At 41.6% G+C, this 16,875-nt stretch overlaps 1 protein-coding gene across 2 annotated transcripts in view; it reads left to right on the top strand.

The window, feature by feature from the left end:
• vps13b (vacuolar protein sorting 13 homolog B) overlaps positions 1-16,875 on the top strand; it is a 508,026-nt gene that overhangs the window by 292,316 nt on the left and 198,835 nt on the right. For both annotated transcript variants that reach the window (XM_002934409.5, XM_012965216.3), the window contains exon 30: positions 4,511-4,622. In XM_002934409.5, the coding sequence (XP_002934455.3) occupies positions 4,511-4,622 (112 nt within the window). The remainder of the gene's footprint in view (positions 1-4,510; positions 4,623-16,875) is intronic.

The raw sequence follows: 16,875 nt of genomic DNA, 5'->3' as shown, positions 1-16,875 counted from the left end.
ATCACAGAAGGGGCCTAGGCCAAAGGCCTATTGAGATGAGATTTGGGGTTATTTCTTATTAACTGCCCTGACACTATAAAGGGTGTCTGTTATACCACTGCTTTGTATGCAGTATAATGGGCCGAGTCCTGCAGGGAGATCTACATTGTATCACTATTCTCTGTTGGGATCTGTAGTACTGATATAGCTACAGTATAAATTTACTGCAAGCTACTGTTCATCTGAAAGTATCTGTTAGCAATTCTGTTCAACCTTGAGGATATTCAAATAGATCCACTAAATTGCCCCAGTCGGAAATATTTCAGAATGATTCATCGCTGTCTGCAAACACTTTAAATGCAACCTAAAAACATTCCCTTACTTATCCCTGTAAGACAAAAGCTTAAGCGTATGTTTGAAGAGAATAGCCTCAATAGTTTCTGACAACTCTTTTCCCCTACATTATATCCTGCAGACCAAAGTGACAGCTGTGCTTAACCGTATCCATTTTGGTTATTATTTCAGATTTCTTTTTTTAAAGGACAAGGACAGAGTTAAATATTGGTGGGTGTAAATGATTTAGTCACCCCTTCCCCCCGTGGTTATAATCACTTACCCAAACCCCATTTACATTTATCATATATATTGGAGCTACCATATTATTTGCCTCAGCAAAGGTATTCACTTTATACCTTAAAACAAATGAAAATATGGCCATAAGTATCTGTACACAATTTGGTTGACAGGTCTAGAAGCCCCTAGCAACCAACCAGGGAGCAGTATTTACTGGTGGCTGTTTAAAAGCAAACATTTCATTCCTATGGGCTACTAGACATTGGCAAATGTGGTGTGTTTATTACATCACCTTATATGTAGCCGAAGTATCTGGACCCATTTTAAAATTGCATTCCCTCGCTCGGAACCCTCACTTGAGTTCCAAACTGTCTCTGGAGGCAGTACTGGCACTAGTTATCTGGAACAAGTCTGACCATGTCAAGCATATTGTGGAGTCCTGAACTTGTAGTCAGGCCCGGACTGGCAATCTGTGAATTCTTGCAGATGCCAGAGGGGCTGCTCTAAGATGCCATAAGCCATATATGTCAAACATAAGGCCCGAGGGCCAAATCCCCTGGCTGTTTTATGTGGCCCTTGGTGAGTGTGTCTGACCATCCAGCCTGATCAATTTCCATTTTCCTCACATAGTAACTAAGACTAAGGGGTATATTTATCATTCTGTGTAAAAAGTGGAGTGAAGTATTGTTGCCCAAGGCATCCAATCAGTAATCAGATTTAAACAGTAGCAAAGCATCTATTGGCTGCTATGAGCAACATCACCGGTAATGTATTACTCCACTTTTTACACATTGTGATAAATATACCCCTTAGTATCTTACTAAGTATATTAAAAAAAAATTTGGCCCGCGACTTAGCCTGTGTTTTAGATTTCAGCCCCCTTATGTGATTGAGTTTGACACCCCTGCCAAATACATTCACTGGTAGGGGCTGTTGGACCTCTGTTTACTTAAAATTCATCAGGTACAAGGAAGCAAATAAAGCATGCAAAAAAGCTATCAAGCAAGCTAAAATAGAAATGGAAAGGGATATTGCAGCTAGGAGTAAAAAGAATCCTAAATTATTTTTTAATTATGTGAATAGTAAAAAAATGAAGCAAGAAGGGGTGGGAACTTTATTATCACGGGGGGGTAAGTTGGTTGATGAGAACGGGGAAAAAGCTGAAATTTTGAACTCTTATTTTTTATCTGTCTATACATCTGAGGAGCCAGATAATGAAGGCTTCCCTTGTAATATGCCCAGTTCTAGTAATTTAGCTACTGGCGCATGGGTCACTCGGGAGGAAATTCAAAAGAGACTTGAACATGTAAAGGTAAACAAAGGTCCAGAGCCGGATGGGATTCATCCCAGGGTAATAAATGAGCTGAGCGCTGTGATTGCCAAACCTCTTCACTTAATTTTTCAGGATTCATTGAGGTCTGGCATGGTGCCAAGAGACTGGCGGATTGCTAATGTGGTGCCGTTATTTAAAAAGGGATCCCGTTCTCAGCCTGAAAACTATAGGCCTGTTAGTCTGACATCAGTAGTAGGAAAACTTTTGGAAGGGGTAATAAGGGATAGGGTACTTGAATACATTGCAGTTCACAATACTATTAGTTTGTGCCAGCATGGCTTTATGCGTAACAGATCTTGCCAGACTAATTTAGTCGCCTTTTATGAGGAGGTGAGCAGGAACCTTGATGCTGGAATGGCAGTTGATGTCATCTACTTGGACTTTGCTAAAGCGTTTGATACAGTACCTCACAGAAGGTTAATGATCAAATTAAGGAATATTGGCCTAGAACATAATATTTGTAATTGGATAGAGAACTGGCTGAAGGATAGAGTACAAAGAGTGGTTGTAAATGGAACATTTTCTAATTGGACCAGTGTGGTTAGTGGAGTACCGCAGGGGTCAGTCCTTGGGCCTTTGCTTTTTAACTTGTTTATTAATGACCTGGAGGTGGGCATAGACAGTACTGTTTCTATTTTTGCTGATGACACTAAATTGTGCAAAACTATAAGTTCCATGCAGGATGCTGCCGCTTTGCAGAGCGATTTGACAAAATTAGATAACTGGGCAGCAAACTGGAAAATGAGGTTCAATGTTGATAAGTGCAAAGTTATGCACTTTGGTAGAAATAATATAAACGCAAACTATCTACTGAATGGGAGTGTGTTGGGGGTTTCCTTAATGGAGAAGGATCTAGGGGTTTTTGTTGATAACAAGTTGTCTAATGCCAGGCAGTGTCATTCTGTGGCTACTAAAGCAAATAAAGTGCTGTCTTGTATAAAAAAGGGCATTGACTCAAGGGATGAGAACATAATTTTGCCCCTTTATAGGTCCCTGGTAAGGCCTCACCTTGAGTATGCAGTGCAGTTTTGGGCTCCAGTCCTTAAGAAGGATATTAATGAGCTGGAGAAAGTGCAGAGACGTGCAACTAAACTGGTTAAGGGGATGGAAGATTTAAACTATGAGGTGAGACTGTCGAGGTTGGGGTTGTTCTCTCTGGAAAAGAGGCGCTTGCGAGGGGACATGATTACTCTGTACAAGTACATTAGAGGGGATTATAGGCAGTTGGGGGATGTTCTTTTTTCCCATAAAAACAATCAGCGCACCAGAGGTCACCCCTTTAGATTAGAGGAAAGGAGCTTCCATTTGAAGCAGCGTAGGTGGTTTTTCACGGTGAGGGCAGTGAGGTTGGGGAATGCCCTTCCTAGTGATGTGGTAATGGCAGATTCTGTTAATGCCTTTAAGAGGGGCCTGGATGAGTTCTTGATCAATCAGAATATCCAAGGCTATTGTGATACTAATATCTACAGTTAGTACTAGTGGTTGTATATATAGTGTATGTATGTGAGTGTATAGATTGGTAGGTGTGGGTTAAGTGTGCTGGGTTTACTTGGATGGGTTGAACTTGATGGACACTGGTCCACTTTTTTCAACCCTATGTAACTATGTAACTATGTAACTATGTAAAACGTCAGTGCCTATTTTAAATCCCAGTCCAGGCCTAGTTGTAGCCACAATTAGATGCTGGCAGTGTAAAAGAATCTGGATTTGGTAAGTGCCAGAAGAATGCCACCTGCCTGAACTGTGGTGGAGTAAGTAGAGTAGAGGCTGTTATATCAAACTTGGAACAACCAATATCCTTGGTTTTAGAATGAGATGTTGGACAGGCAGTGCAGCACTTTGTGCATAAGTAGCACTATATCAATAAAGATATACATACATACAGGCTGGTGTGCAGGTACTGCAGATATTGCTTTAAACAAGGTAAGCAAAATGCCCGTTCCCTCTTGTACATAAAACAGACATGCAAAGACGGAATGTTCTCTGCCTATGAAAAGCTGTGTCCTTAAAATGTACTGTTTATTTAATGAAAGTAAATGCAAGAGAATTAATAATTCTGGCAACATATATTTTGCCGTTAAATAGCAAATATGCTTAATTCATATTTAGCATTTGTACAACTGCATAGCTCATTGTGTGCATATTTGCATTTATAAAAATGAGGGGGGGGGGGTGCTATATTTCTTGTCAGAACATGTCAACATACCCTTAAGAGACCTCATAGTGTAATACACCGTTATGGAGCAAAAGACTATTCTGTTTACATGGTGGGGATGAAAGGTTCACTATGGCTCATATTGTACTATAAATGAACAAAGGGTTGCTAAAACTGTGTGGGATACTCCAAGGTGCATGAGAGTACAGCTGCAAACATATGCCATTTTATCCAGTATATTGTAAATTATATTATAAATATATATATATATATATATATATATATATATATATATATATATATATATATATATATATATAAAAATAAGGGATAATATTAGAAGTCAGGATGGACACTGGGTTTAATGGTATATCCAGATTGTAACCTTGAACGTGCCATTTATTCTATATTTTCTTCCCATCACTGCCTTCTTAAGGATTTGTTTCTAATTGTCTTGTGTGTTCTATCAGGAAACCAGATCATAAATGAAGATACCTTGGTGGTGAAAATTGGCTCAGTTTCAATGGCGCCGCAGGCTGACAACCCTTTAAGCAGAAGTGTCCTGAGAAAAGATATTTATCAGTAAGCAAACACTTTCCTTCTTTCTTCCAGCGTTCTTTCTTTTGTAACCTCATTGTTCAAATCACGGGGGTCCAAACAGAGCACTCAAGCTATATATCCCCCAGTGTGGCGTAGGATAACTGTGGACCTTCAAAACCAGGATACAGATTTTAATTATATAAACCCCTGAAATGATGTTATGAAGTTCCATTTAAAAACGTTTTCCTAAACTTCTGCTTATTTCTGTCTTAATGTGGCCAATTAAATTACATTATTAAAAATATAATCTGGTGTGAGCACCAGTGAAACATGTAGATTCTGTACCTGTGGCAGTATATTGAAATACCACACCTATAAATCAGTGGGGTTCTTGGAGAAACCTGAAGGTTAGTAAAGACCCCAGGTCAAAAGCTTATATCCAAGGATATGGCAGAGCATTATGGGAGTTGAAGTTCTACTTCACTGTTTGGACAATGGTTAGCTCCCTTGTAAAATTAAAAATGTTTGTACTGGGACCTCAAGTACCACCACAGTTTGCTCAGTTCATACACACAGGAACTAGAACTCACCGCACACACAAATGTAGAAGAATGTTCAGGTAAGAACTATTCTTGTTAGGCTTTTTTTTTTTTGTACAAAGCATAATTCATGGTAATATTCGTGTGTGCTGTGAGTTCCATGACTTTGTGTATATTAACTGAAGTTTTACTAGAAGAGCTTAGTTTGAACCTCGGTGGTGTAATATTGCCTTTTAATATCCTGTTCATTCTATGTTTAGAAGCAATTATGATCCCTGTATTAAATGTTTTTCTCTGTGATGTTGTTTCTAAACTTTATATCTCTATTTTATAAATTCTATAAATCCTTTTGGTCAGGATGAGACAATTGGGTTGTTGGGTTGGCCAAATCTGTAAATGGAAGAGAGATTGCTGACGTTTAATATTTCAGTTTCTGTGCAAGAAAGTGAGGGGACAGATTGTGTTATTTCCTATCAATTCCTACTTCAAACAAGCTGTTGGACAAGGACACCTTGTTATGGTTATTGTATATTTATTTGGCTTTATTGTATGAAAAATGAAAAGTGCCTAGTTATACTTAAATCTAAGCATCTGAAACACAGCTCTGTTGACGCTACTTGGATCAAAGCTGTGAAAAAAAAAATCAAAGCTCTTAGGGGAAAAAAATCAGTTTACTGATTTTCTGTGAAATTTCGTGGTCTGGTTTATGTCACTTTGTGATTTAAACCACATTGATCATAAGGGCAGTAAGGCTGGTAAATAGAAGTAATCAAGATCACAATAAAAGACTACATGACATTAAATGGAATTGGCACTGTTGCCAGACTTGAAAGCACACGCACACAAATGGTACAGAGTGAGAGAAGTGACAGGAACCTCGGCCTGGTAACTGTGTAAGCAATTGTTCCTGAGGAACAGACCTTGTCTGTTTGTCAGATGTGGAACCGTCGTGTTCCAGAGCCTTTCCTACTGAACTTCAACAGATGTTATAAAAATGAAATACTTCTCTAGCAGTAAACGATTCCCGTTCTCCTCCATGACAATCCTATTACTTCCTGTATCGTGTGTCGGTATAAAATAATTTGATGGCTATTTTACTGGAAGTTTCTGCTGCTGGTGAGACTTGCAGTGCCTTGGTAAGCTAACGTGGTTACATTATGTACGAGGTTCAAAGAGCAACCGGATGAGATTTGTGAGTTATTGATCAAAAGGTAACATTTTAATGGTTTTATTCTGACTTCAAAGAGGAAGACTGTTTAGGGTTCTCTAACCATTGCTGTTTGTAAGGAGTCATACAATGACTGAGACAAAGTCCAGGTCAGGGAGATGTACTGGATTTGCCACTTTGCTTGAAACCATAATAAATTACATCACTTCTTTGCCATCTATAACTTACCTAAATGCTTTATCTCTTTGCAAGTGCTAGTGGGAAATCATTACATCATGTACATCAAATAAGGAAAACTTTATATTGTTAGACATCAGGGTTGTCCAAACTGAAGCATAATGGTTTGCACCTAATCCCTAAATTTTTCTACTTAATAGTGTTATTTAGAATTTAGTTTATTGTATGAACTTTAATATTGAGGCAATTAATTGCTCTCCCTTGACAAATTGTTTTGCTAGTAACCTGCTTAATAGTTGAAGGTGGTTACGCCAACCTTAAAACTTTGACATTTTGTATTGATTACCAAATTATCATGGAATCAGTTTAAATTGCCTAACACAGGTAGCCTAAGTTGGCTCAGTTAATGGAACGTAAATGAAAACAAACTCAACCCAGATGGCAGGAAGAGCCCTCCTCCTTAAGGACCATAAATGTGTTGAATGACCTCCAAGCCAAGGTTGATGGCAGCTAAACATCTCATTTAAGAAACAATTAGACCGTGGTCTTAAGGGACCACACTGGGGAGGAAAACTGAATAACAACAAATAAGCAAAGATATCCAACTGATCTACTATAGAGCAGGTATTTAGAGAAAGAAATGTAGAGTAAATATCAGCAACGTGCACGAGATTGGGCTGAATATGCCATGACTAATTACTTCCATAATGAATATTAAGTCATAGATGGAAATTACTTATGTATGCAGACTTTTGATTAGGACGTGGACCCGGCAGCAGCGCCTTTGGCAAGAACAGAACCTATTGCATAAACACAGAGAATCTTTGTTAAATGACTAATACAAAATGGAGCCCATTGTTTTTTTTCACAAATGCCCCACGGTCCTCATGCTTTCCTTACATATTTCTCTCCCAGCACACAGATTTCCTGCCCGTCTGGCATTCAGGTAAATAAGATTAATGTCTGCTGCCACCTTACTGCTTTCTCTTCTAACAAACACCATGAGTCTTTGCACCTGCAGGTGGCACATAGGGGCTGAATTTAATTTCAACTTGTTTTAATATTTTATTAAGGTGGAATAGTTCAAGTTTCAAGTTTATTGTCATATACAAATAACAATGAAGCATCATTACTGTAATGAAATTTTTTTGACCCGTGTTCCTCCCAACTTTACATAGACAAACAAAACAAAAAAACAAACAAACAAAAAAAAATATATAAATATTAAATATAATAAAAGTGTGCAATAAAGGTACAAGTATTTACAATAATAAAATGCAATGCAATATTTGAAATATTTGAATAGGTCCTTCATTAAGTATCCAGGTCACATAAAGGGTTTCAGATGCTTTGTGCCTGTTTCTCTGATTTTACATATATTATTGCACACTGAAACTGAAGCCTCTACTGGGGACTTTCATGCAATGCTTTTGTTTCCCCTCCATAGTGCTCGAATGATCTTAGGGTCATTAATATCCTCTCTCCACTACCCTAAAAGATGCATTTATTTAATTTACCATGGTCACCAGCTGTTAGCAATATTACATCTCCAAATATATACAGCTATCCTTTTTTAAACAATTTAGAAAGCTTGCAAATGGAGGGCCACACAGGTTTGGTGAACATAAGGGGGCTCATGTTGGTATAGAATAGCGCTGTAGCATTGGCAAGAGTGACAGTAGCTCTATGCATTAAAAGTATTCACGCAAGACAACAGTTTAAAAATGACTGCAGACTTGTTTTAGTGGATGGAGAATTTGACTTCCATGATAGATACATTCAAAAAAAAATACAAAGTTCTCAAACTTAATTAAATAAGTCGCTTTGGGCAGAGAGCCCAGCAAACTTAACAAGCTACACCTGCACTTAGATACAATTGTAACTAATAAGCTAAACCGGTCTCTTGGGGGGACTAAGACTTGCAGCTTAAAGGGTAATTTCAACATCATTAGCAAAACTGTTGTAAGATAGAAGTTTCACACACCCCCCCCCTTACAAAATTTGAAAGGCCCTTACAGCTTTAATCTAATAAAAGTACATTTCTGCCGACCGTGTCAGCACATGGGAGGAATAGGAGCAGTCGTGGAGACACTGCTGGAGATAATATTATTTCTTATATATATATATGCGGTTGACTGTAAATGCTGGAAGGTTTAGTTCACAAAAGCGGGCAGACAATCAGATAAGACACAATTGGCTTAGTTCCTTATATATAAAGCCTACCCTAGCCATCTCCTGCATGCAGAACACTACCACAAGGCATTTCTGTCTATAGGTTTTATTCATTCTTTATATTACTTGGCCTCAATGACTTCTGTTTTTGATTTTCCTCTTTCTCACGTTCTTTTCTATTGCCTCTTAACCCTATTCCCAGCCATAAATCACCAGAAGGAGATTCTGATTGTTCCAAAAATTAGGAATTATTGCGGCACACCTGCCTGGTAAGAAATAAGCACTACAGGCAAAACAACCTTCATTCTTTGTAAAACAGTAAAACGAGTTGCCAGTTTTGTAATTATTAGCAGAAAGATATCCGTGCCTCTATGTCTGTGATGCCTAGTGCAGAAATGCTGAGAAAACAGTTTGCAATAAATGGATTCCGTATGGGCCGAGAAACAATGAAAAGGGGAAAAAAGGATAGCAGATAAAACCTAATACCCACTCCTTGGATGCATTTATAGTCATTAATTTCTTAATCCACTTTAGAACAGGGGGATAACTGTGCCTTTTATTTTCAGTTGTGATGCTTGTAGCTGATGGGGTTATTAAGTAATAATAATAACGATCCTTGTATAGAATGGACTTTAAGCTTTATTGTTCCATGGGAGGATTGGCCGCTTGTAATTTATTTGAAAACAGCCAGTTTCAATCAGCCTGCTAGAGTTTTAGTTGTGTTCTCCATGCCCTTGCCTGTCATCTTACCCCTTTGCCTGCCATTTTACTAACCAGCTTTTCAACTGGCCTTCATTTTTTCTTTTTAATAGTTTTTGAATTATTTGCCTTTTACTTCTGAATCTTTTCAGCTTTCAAATGGGGGTCACCAGTGGCGTAGCGTGGGCTTTCGTCGCCTGGGGCCGACCGGAAATTTGCCGCCCCTCTATTTAGTTATTCTTAAAAAAAATAGACAAAATAAAAAAAGCAGCCCCCTCCACACAGTGCCCCCAATTGCCCTTAGACAGTGCCCCCAATAGGAAGTGCCCCCATACACAGTGCCCCAATTTCCCCATACACAGTTCCCCCATAGACAGTACCCCCCAAAGACCTTGCCCCCCCCACAGAAAGTGCCCCCATACACAGTGCCCCAATTGCCCCATACACAGTTCCCCCAATAGAAAGTGCCCCCATACACAGTGCCCCCATAAACAGTGCCCCCAATTGCCCCATACAAAGTGCCCCCAATAGGAAGTGCCCCCATACACAGTGCCCCAATTGCCCCATACATAGTGTCCCCATAGACAATACCCCCCAAAGACCTTGCCCCCCAATAGAAAGTGCCCTCATACACAGAGCCCCAATTGCCCCATACACAGTGCCCCCAATAGGAAGTGCCCCCATACACAATACCCCACAAAGACCTGGCCCCCCCCATGGAAAGTGCCCCAATTTCCCCATAGACAGTAGCCCCCACACAGTGCCCCCAATTTCCCCCATAGTACATACCCCCAACAGACCATCGGCGGCGGCTCCTTCTCTCTTACAGGCAACAGGCGCTTCTATAAGGTTGCGCCTCGTCGCTGACGTGTGACGTCATACGCACGGGCGCAACCTTATAAAAACGCCTGTTGCCTGTAAGAGAGAAGGAACCGCCGCCGATGGTCTGTTGGGGGTACGTTATATCATGGTGATTGCCGCCGCCCCTTCTGATACGCCGCCCGGGGCCATGGCCCCCTCGGCACCCCCCTCGCTACGCCACTGGGGGTCACTGACCCCATCAGCCAAAAGTTAGGCTACAATTCTATTGTTATTGAGACTTTCTATTACTTATCTTTTTATTGAGACCCTCTCCTTTTCATATTCCAGACTCTAGTTCAAATCAGTGCTTGGTTGCTATGGTAATTTCTCTATTCTAGCAACCAGATAGCTGCTGAAATTCCAAACTGAACTAAAGCTGAATAAATGCTTTGGAACTTGAAAACTACAGTATTACTCAGAATACATGAATATCAGTATGATATGCAACCTGCAGGAGACTGATAATTCTGGGTAAAACTTCTCTTTGTGTACAAATATCGCTTTCTATTGATAAAGAAAGACATTTGGTCTTGAGGTCCTTTCTTCTAGGTTTAATCATGGGCAAATTATGGGCAAATCGATGGGCTGCCTTCTAAAAGAGATACTGACACCAGAAATTAAACCCTTTTTTTAACATCTGTCATGATTTTTACATTACCTGTCTGATCCCCCATGGCCCTCTATGAGGGGCTGCCATATTTGTCCAGCAGTAGGCCATTAGCTTTAGAAGCTGTAACTGACAGGCTGAGAAGGGACAGTCAGGTTGGCAAAACAGTCAGGTTTAGGGACTTCAAGTAACAATTACTTACAAAAGCAGCCCTATCATTGAAAAATGATCAACATGACCTATAGGGAACTTTTAATGTACATTAATATTTTGAAGAGTAGTTTTTAGTGTCAGTATCACTTTAAGCTAATAGGGGCATGTTTTAGCTCTGGTATATGGGCAATGGAAGGGCTGAGACTTGGCGTTGCTGCCAGGCTTTGGAAATTGCACAGCACATGCTCCATTGGGCACTGGATAAAAGAACTTTTGGTGAATAATTGGTAGTCTGGAAAACACAAATGTATGGGTGTGAGCCTCTGAGAGCACGCCATGCCATTGAGCATATATCAACGAAGCTAATATGATCTTCTGCCGGGTGTGCACAACCCAAGTGTTGCTAGGTTTCTGTGAGATATTGCGCGTTTGGGCATTCAAACACGTCCAGCCCATCATGTTCCCTCACACTGCATATATATATTCAGTATAATAGTTATGGGAGAATATGTATAAAACTGAGGCATAGGCAGCCAATAACAATACTGTAGAGCCAGATGTAGCAATAAAATGGCAATAGCAGTTGTTCAGTGAAGCAAGTAAGGAATTTTGCTTAAGAGAATTGTGAGGCAGGCATTAGAAAAGAAGTAATAGTAAAGAAGTATTTCCTTATGTTAACATTCAGTTTTCCTCCCTCCGACTTCTCGTTGTGTCCCCTAGTTCTACCTATGTTTTTTCTGACAGAAAATGCTTCCCGGGAGAAATCTGAATGATTTAGCGTGTCCCTTCTCTCCTCTGAGCCGTAAATGTTAAGGTTATTATGGTTATATAAATCGCAAATCATCCTGGATGCTTTCTCTTGACTGTTCCTATTTTATGAATATTTCTGTAGACTGGCTTTATAAACCAAAGGCAATATTAAAGATCTTGTTACAGCTCATATTAATGTTATTGCTCATTAGTGAGCTATAACATGACGATATAACCTCCCTCTATTACCAGTATCTCTTCTTATACAGCCAACCATATAATTTGCCTTCCCCTCTGCTTTACTGCATTTGCGTTGTGTAAACCGATTATGCCTCAATCCCTGTTTCTACTTGTCTCTGATTTTAAGCTACCATTCACCCGGTATATCTAGTAAAAATATACAGTATCTAGAGCAACTGGACTTGCTGAGTAGTTATTGAATACATCTCCCTACTCATCCAACTAGATTCTTCAGTTCAACTGACTGGTATGGATAGTCCTCAGCGTATAAACTCTTCCACTAATACAATCGCAATGGTTGATTGTAACAACTGAAACTCGCAGGTGTGAATGCTGTGGGATAGGGTTACCAAGGTGTCATGCAGCACACAAGGACAGGTGTAACTTGTGAAAGTTGTATGAATGGATGTAAAATGTTCTAAAACCACCAGGGTGCAGATTTAAGAACAGCATTGCATGTAGTAATGTACTTATACTAGATATACCATGATCTGGATCAGTGATCCCCAACCAGCAACATGTTGCTCACCACCCCCTTTGATGTTGCTCCCAGTGGCCTCAAAGCAGGACTTCATTCTTGAATTTCTAACTTGAAGGCAAGTTTTGGAGGCATAAAGAGAAAACAGAGCCTCTTGTAGTCTGCCAATCCACATAGGGGGCTATACATTAACCAATTACCACCTATTTTGGTCACCCCCAGGAACTTTTTTCATGGTTGTGTGGCTTTCCTACTATTTATATATATATATATATATATATATATATATATATATATATATATCAAAATAAAACAGCCAGCACAAAGGGTCTTTGTGTTTCAAAAAATCTCTCGTGTATTATAATTGCATGTACATGCAATTATAATACACGAGAGATTTTTTGAAACACAAAGACCCTTGGTGCTGGCTGTTTTATTTTGATATTTATATGATATCCCGTGCACAGGGGCAACTGCAGAGCAGCAGATTTTGGAGTGTGGTGCTGTCGTGTGGACTGTTTTATATATATATATATATATATAATATAATATGTTGCTCACGGGTTAAAAAGTTTGGGGACCTTTGATCTGGATGAATGAAAACATTCGTAGTCATTCATCTGGTATTTAACTTTTGGATTTCTGTGCGCTATATGCATTATTGTCTCAAATGTAAAGTTTACAAACCATTGTCCGTTGCTTAAATTTCTATAAACCTCTTTGCAGTTTGCTCCTCTGTTGTATATCTTTAGTTGTCTGCACCTAACAGGACCTAATATGGATCCCCCAGGAGCAGAAATTGGTACTTATCCTTCCTTTGAGCTTATAAGTGTATCCCCAACTTCCTGGCTTCTATAATTTAGTCATGTTTTTATCCATTTACAACCTTCACATCCAGTCCTAACCCTCACAATGTACATGCTCATGCATACAGATGTTACTGCCATGTAGTAATGCAGGTAAATGTAGGGAGGTCTGCTTTCTCTGTCAACAAAAGGACTGAAAGACTCTAGAAAAGTCAGAAACCCTCCCTCGTCATGCCAATGCCCATATCTTAATATGGGGATGGAGAAGCTTCCTCCAAAGTATTCTAAAAATAAATGCTTTATACATACCTCTCATACCTTGACTTGTTTGGTCAAATTTGTCCACATAAATGTATGATTATCCATTAAAGGCAAGGTAATATTAAAATTGTGTTTTGAGGGGGGGCGTGGCCAACCGGGCAACTGCACAGACGCACTGAGACGGCGCTCCCGGGGTACACTCTCCAAATCCCCCATAAACGGGGCATCGCAGCCCCTGCAGCTTGCCAAACATTAACCTTGGCACCCGGGGGGCTGACAGCCGCTCCAGTCAGCAGGCCAGGTGCCGCAGCACAGGCACGAGGAGCGGGGCCTAACAAACACGGGCGCGACCTGCGCAGCGCACCCGCCATCTTGGACGCGTCTCCCCTGCATGGCAAAGGAGCGCGGGCCCGAAACACTCGCACCTGGAAGCGCGACAAGCAAGGCACGGGGAAACTCCTCAGCAGGACGGTGAGTCCAGAACCCCGGGGGCGCCCACTACAACCTACCCGGACTTCTCCCAGTAGCTAGTGCCAGGAACACGGCCTAATAAGGGCTATATACACAGCAAAGCTTGCAGTGTTGAGCCACTAGAGAGACTGCATTTGGCCCAACGCCACATAACCACACCAGTGCACTTATTGAGAAAGTAAAACAAGGGTGGTGATAATCCCAGAAAGGGTCAGGACATACTAGCACCATGTAATTGCCAATGATCCTGGGGAGGTGCTGCATCAGCCATTATTATTTTATATGACTGTACTGAATACATGAATCGGGTGTAGTGGTCTACAATCAAAGCTACACAAGACAGTAACAGCGCCTACTATACTGCTTGGGGGGGAAAAAAAAAAAAATGGGCAAAAGCACACACAAAGTGAAATCGGATGCGGCAGCGCGGCTAGAGCAATATGCCCGCAACAGTAACCAAGAAGCTGCAAGCTCCTCTCCGCACTCCCCAAATGCCTCCCCTCCACAGACGACAGCCACGGAGCGGGCGGCAGAGGGCCAAACTATACCAACCCCAGCAGACCTCATGACAGCCATCCTGAACTGCCAAACAACCCTAACCTCTATGTTCACCTCCAAAGTCGAGGAGTTAAAGGTGGACCTCTCAGTTATTAAGCAGGACATGCAAAACATTAGGGAGAGGACAGGGGAGCTCGAGGAAAGAGTGGGAACAGTGGAGGACCGCACAGCCCATCTGCCCCAAAACATAAACCAAATTAAAATACAACTCCAAGCGGTGACTGACCGTTTAGATGACCTGGAGAACCGACAGCGCAGATCCAACGTCAGAATACTGGGCCTCCCAGAGCGTAGTGAAGGCACCCAACCAGAAATCTTTGCAGAAAAACTACTTAAAGAGCTCCTGGGCCAAGAAATATTTTCTCCACAATATGTAGTGGAACGAGCGCACCGAGTCCCAATGAGACCACTACCCCCTGGAGCCCCACCACGAACATTCCTAATCAAACTGCTCAACTTCAGGGATAGAGACACAGCACTGAGAGAGGCCCGAAAGAGAGGAGACCTCCAATACTCTGGGGCCAAGATTTCACTCTACCCAGATTACTCCACAACGGTGCAAAAAAAGCGTAGCTCATACGTTGGAATCAAACGTCGGCTAAGGGATCTGGGCCTAGAATACGCCATGTTATACCCAGCCAAGCTTAAAATTATGGAGGGCGGCAAAGCCATGTTCTTTGAGAGACCGGAGCAGGCACTCGAATGGTTGGAACAGAGGCCTGGCAATGCCCGAAGCCCACCAAGGGCACAACATTGAAAGAAAAAGAGCAGACCACGAACCCGATCCAGTGAATTCTCTGTGCCATACACTTCATGGTGCGCTTGCACTTAATTGCCGGACAGGGTGGCGACTCTACACAGATGGCAAACCCACAGGGCACCCTGGCTCAAGCCTCACGGGCAGGTGGCTCGATGGAACAAACACCCCTCTGTTAACGGATTACAATGACAGACCCGACAAGGGATGGTGAAGGTGAACCCTACACCACACCTGGAGACATACGGATTACAAAGCAATAGACAAAGAGGTCTTATCCAAAAGAGCAGATCATATGTACACTTTGTTTTCGGCTCTATGATACACACCACTCGGCACGAACCGGCACGGAATAATACACAGCTATTGGTACAGCACTCCAGTTTAAGTGCAGCAGAACTACCCCATCTATATGCTGGATCAATCTAGCAGTTGCTACTTGGTCTAATTTCTTATTTTTCTGTATTTTTCTCGTCTACCTCCGGCATTCCCCGGTTGGGAATGTGGAGAATTTCCACAGACAGTTAAGGAACCACGCTCCTTGATTGACAAGTTATGCTTGGGATAAAGTATCTTCAAGGTTGGGGAAGGATACCGGGTGGGGGGATTGTTGGGGTTGTTACTTATGCTTTCCTTTTCTTTCTGTTTCCTACTTTCCCTTTAGAGCTGGGGGGAATTAGAGCAAATTGTATGCTATGGCTGGGAAGCTGGGAGGGCACCTCTGAGCCTGAAGCACATCTACCAACTCAAAATGTGCAGCGGCTCCCGGGTGGCCTCTCAACAAGACTAATGCATGATATGGTATTTTGGATATGCAATGTCACAAATAGGTTTTACGGTAGTATCCTGGAACACTAGAGGGTTGAACGATAAAATCAAAAGGTCCATAGTATTGAACATACTTAGAAAATCGGGTGCCGATATAATAATGCTGCAGGAAACACACTTGATAGGCCAGCGAATTAGAGCACTAAAGAGACACTGGGTACCAATAATGTACCACGCAGAATACTCATCATACTCAAGAGGCGTGGCAGTATTGATACGCAGATCTTTGGGCTTTTGCTTGGAACAATTAATCACAGACCCAGGGGGTAGATACCTGTTGGTTAAGGGGCAAGTAGAGGGGAGGCCATATCTATTTGTAAACGTATACCTACCCCCCCCAGCAGACATACTTATCCTACATGAGATTACTCAGAAGGTAGCTCAATTTGGACACATACCCACACTCTGGGCAGGAGACTTTAACATGGTAATGGACCCACACACTGATCGCCTACGACCCCACGTAGGAGACACCCTGGCACTAGCTCAATGGGCCTCTGCCCTGAGCCTGACAGACACCTGGCGCTGGCGTAACCCAGATGCCAGGCAGTACTCCTGCTATACTAGAGCCTCAGCTGCCCTCTCACGGATAGATTTGGTACTGGTAACCCCAGACTTATTGCAGGGCCTGACATCCTGTAAATTTCTCCCCCGAGTCTGCTCAGACCACGCACCACTGCTGGCGGCCTTTCAATGGGATAGAGATACTCGATCTTTGAGATGGAGATTGTCCCCCAAGTGGATACAGCACAAGTATATAGCAGAAAAAC

The sequence above is a fragment of the Xenopus tropicalis genome, chromosome 6, assembly GCF_000004195.4.
Source record: "Xenopus tropicalis strain Nigerian chromosome 6, UCB_Xtro_10.0, whole genome shotgun sequence".
NCBI lineage: Eukaryota > Metazoa > Chordata > Amphibia > Anura > Pipidae > Xenopus > Xenopus tropicalis.
Note: the sequence above shows the minus strand (reverse complement) of the source record. Positions and strands in the feature narration are given on the sequence as shown.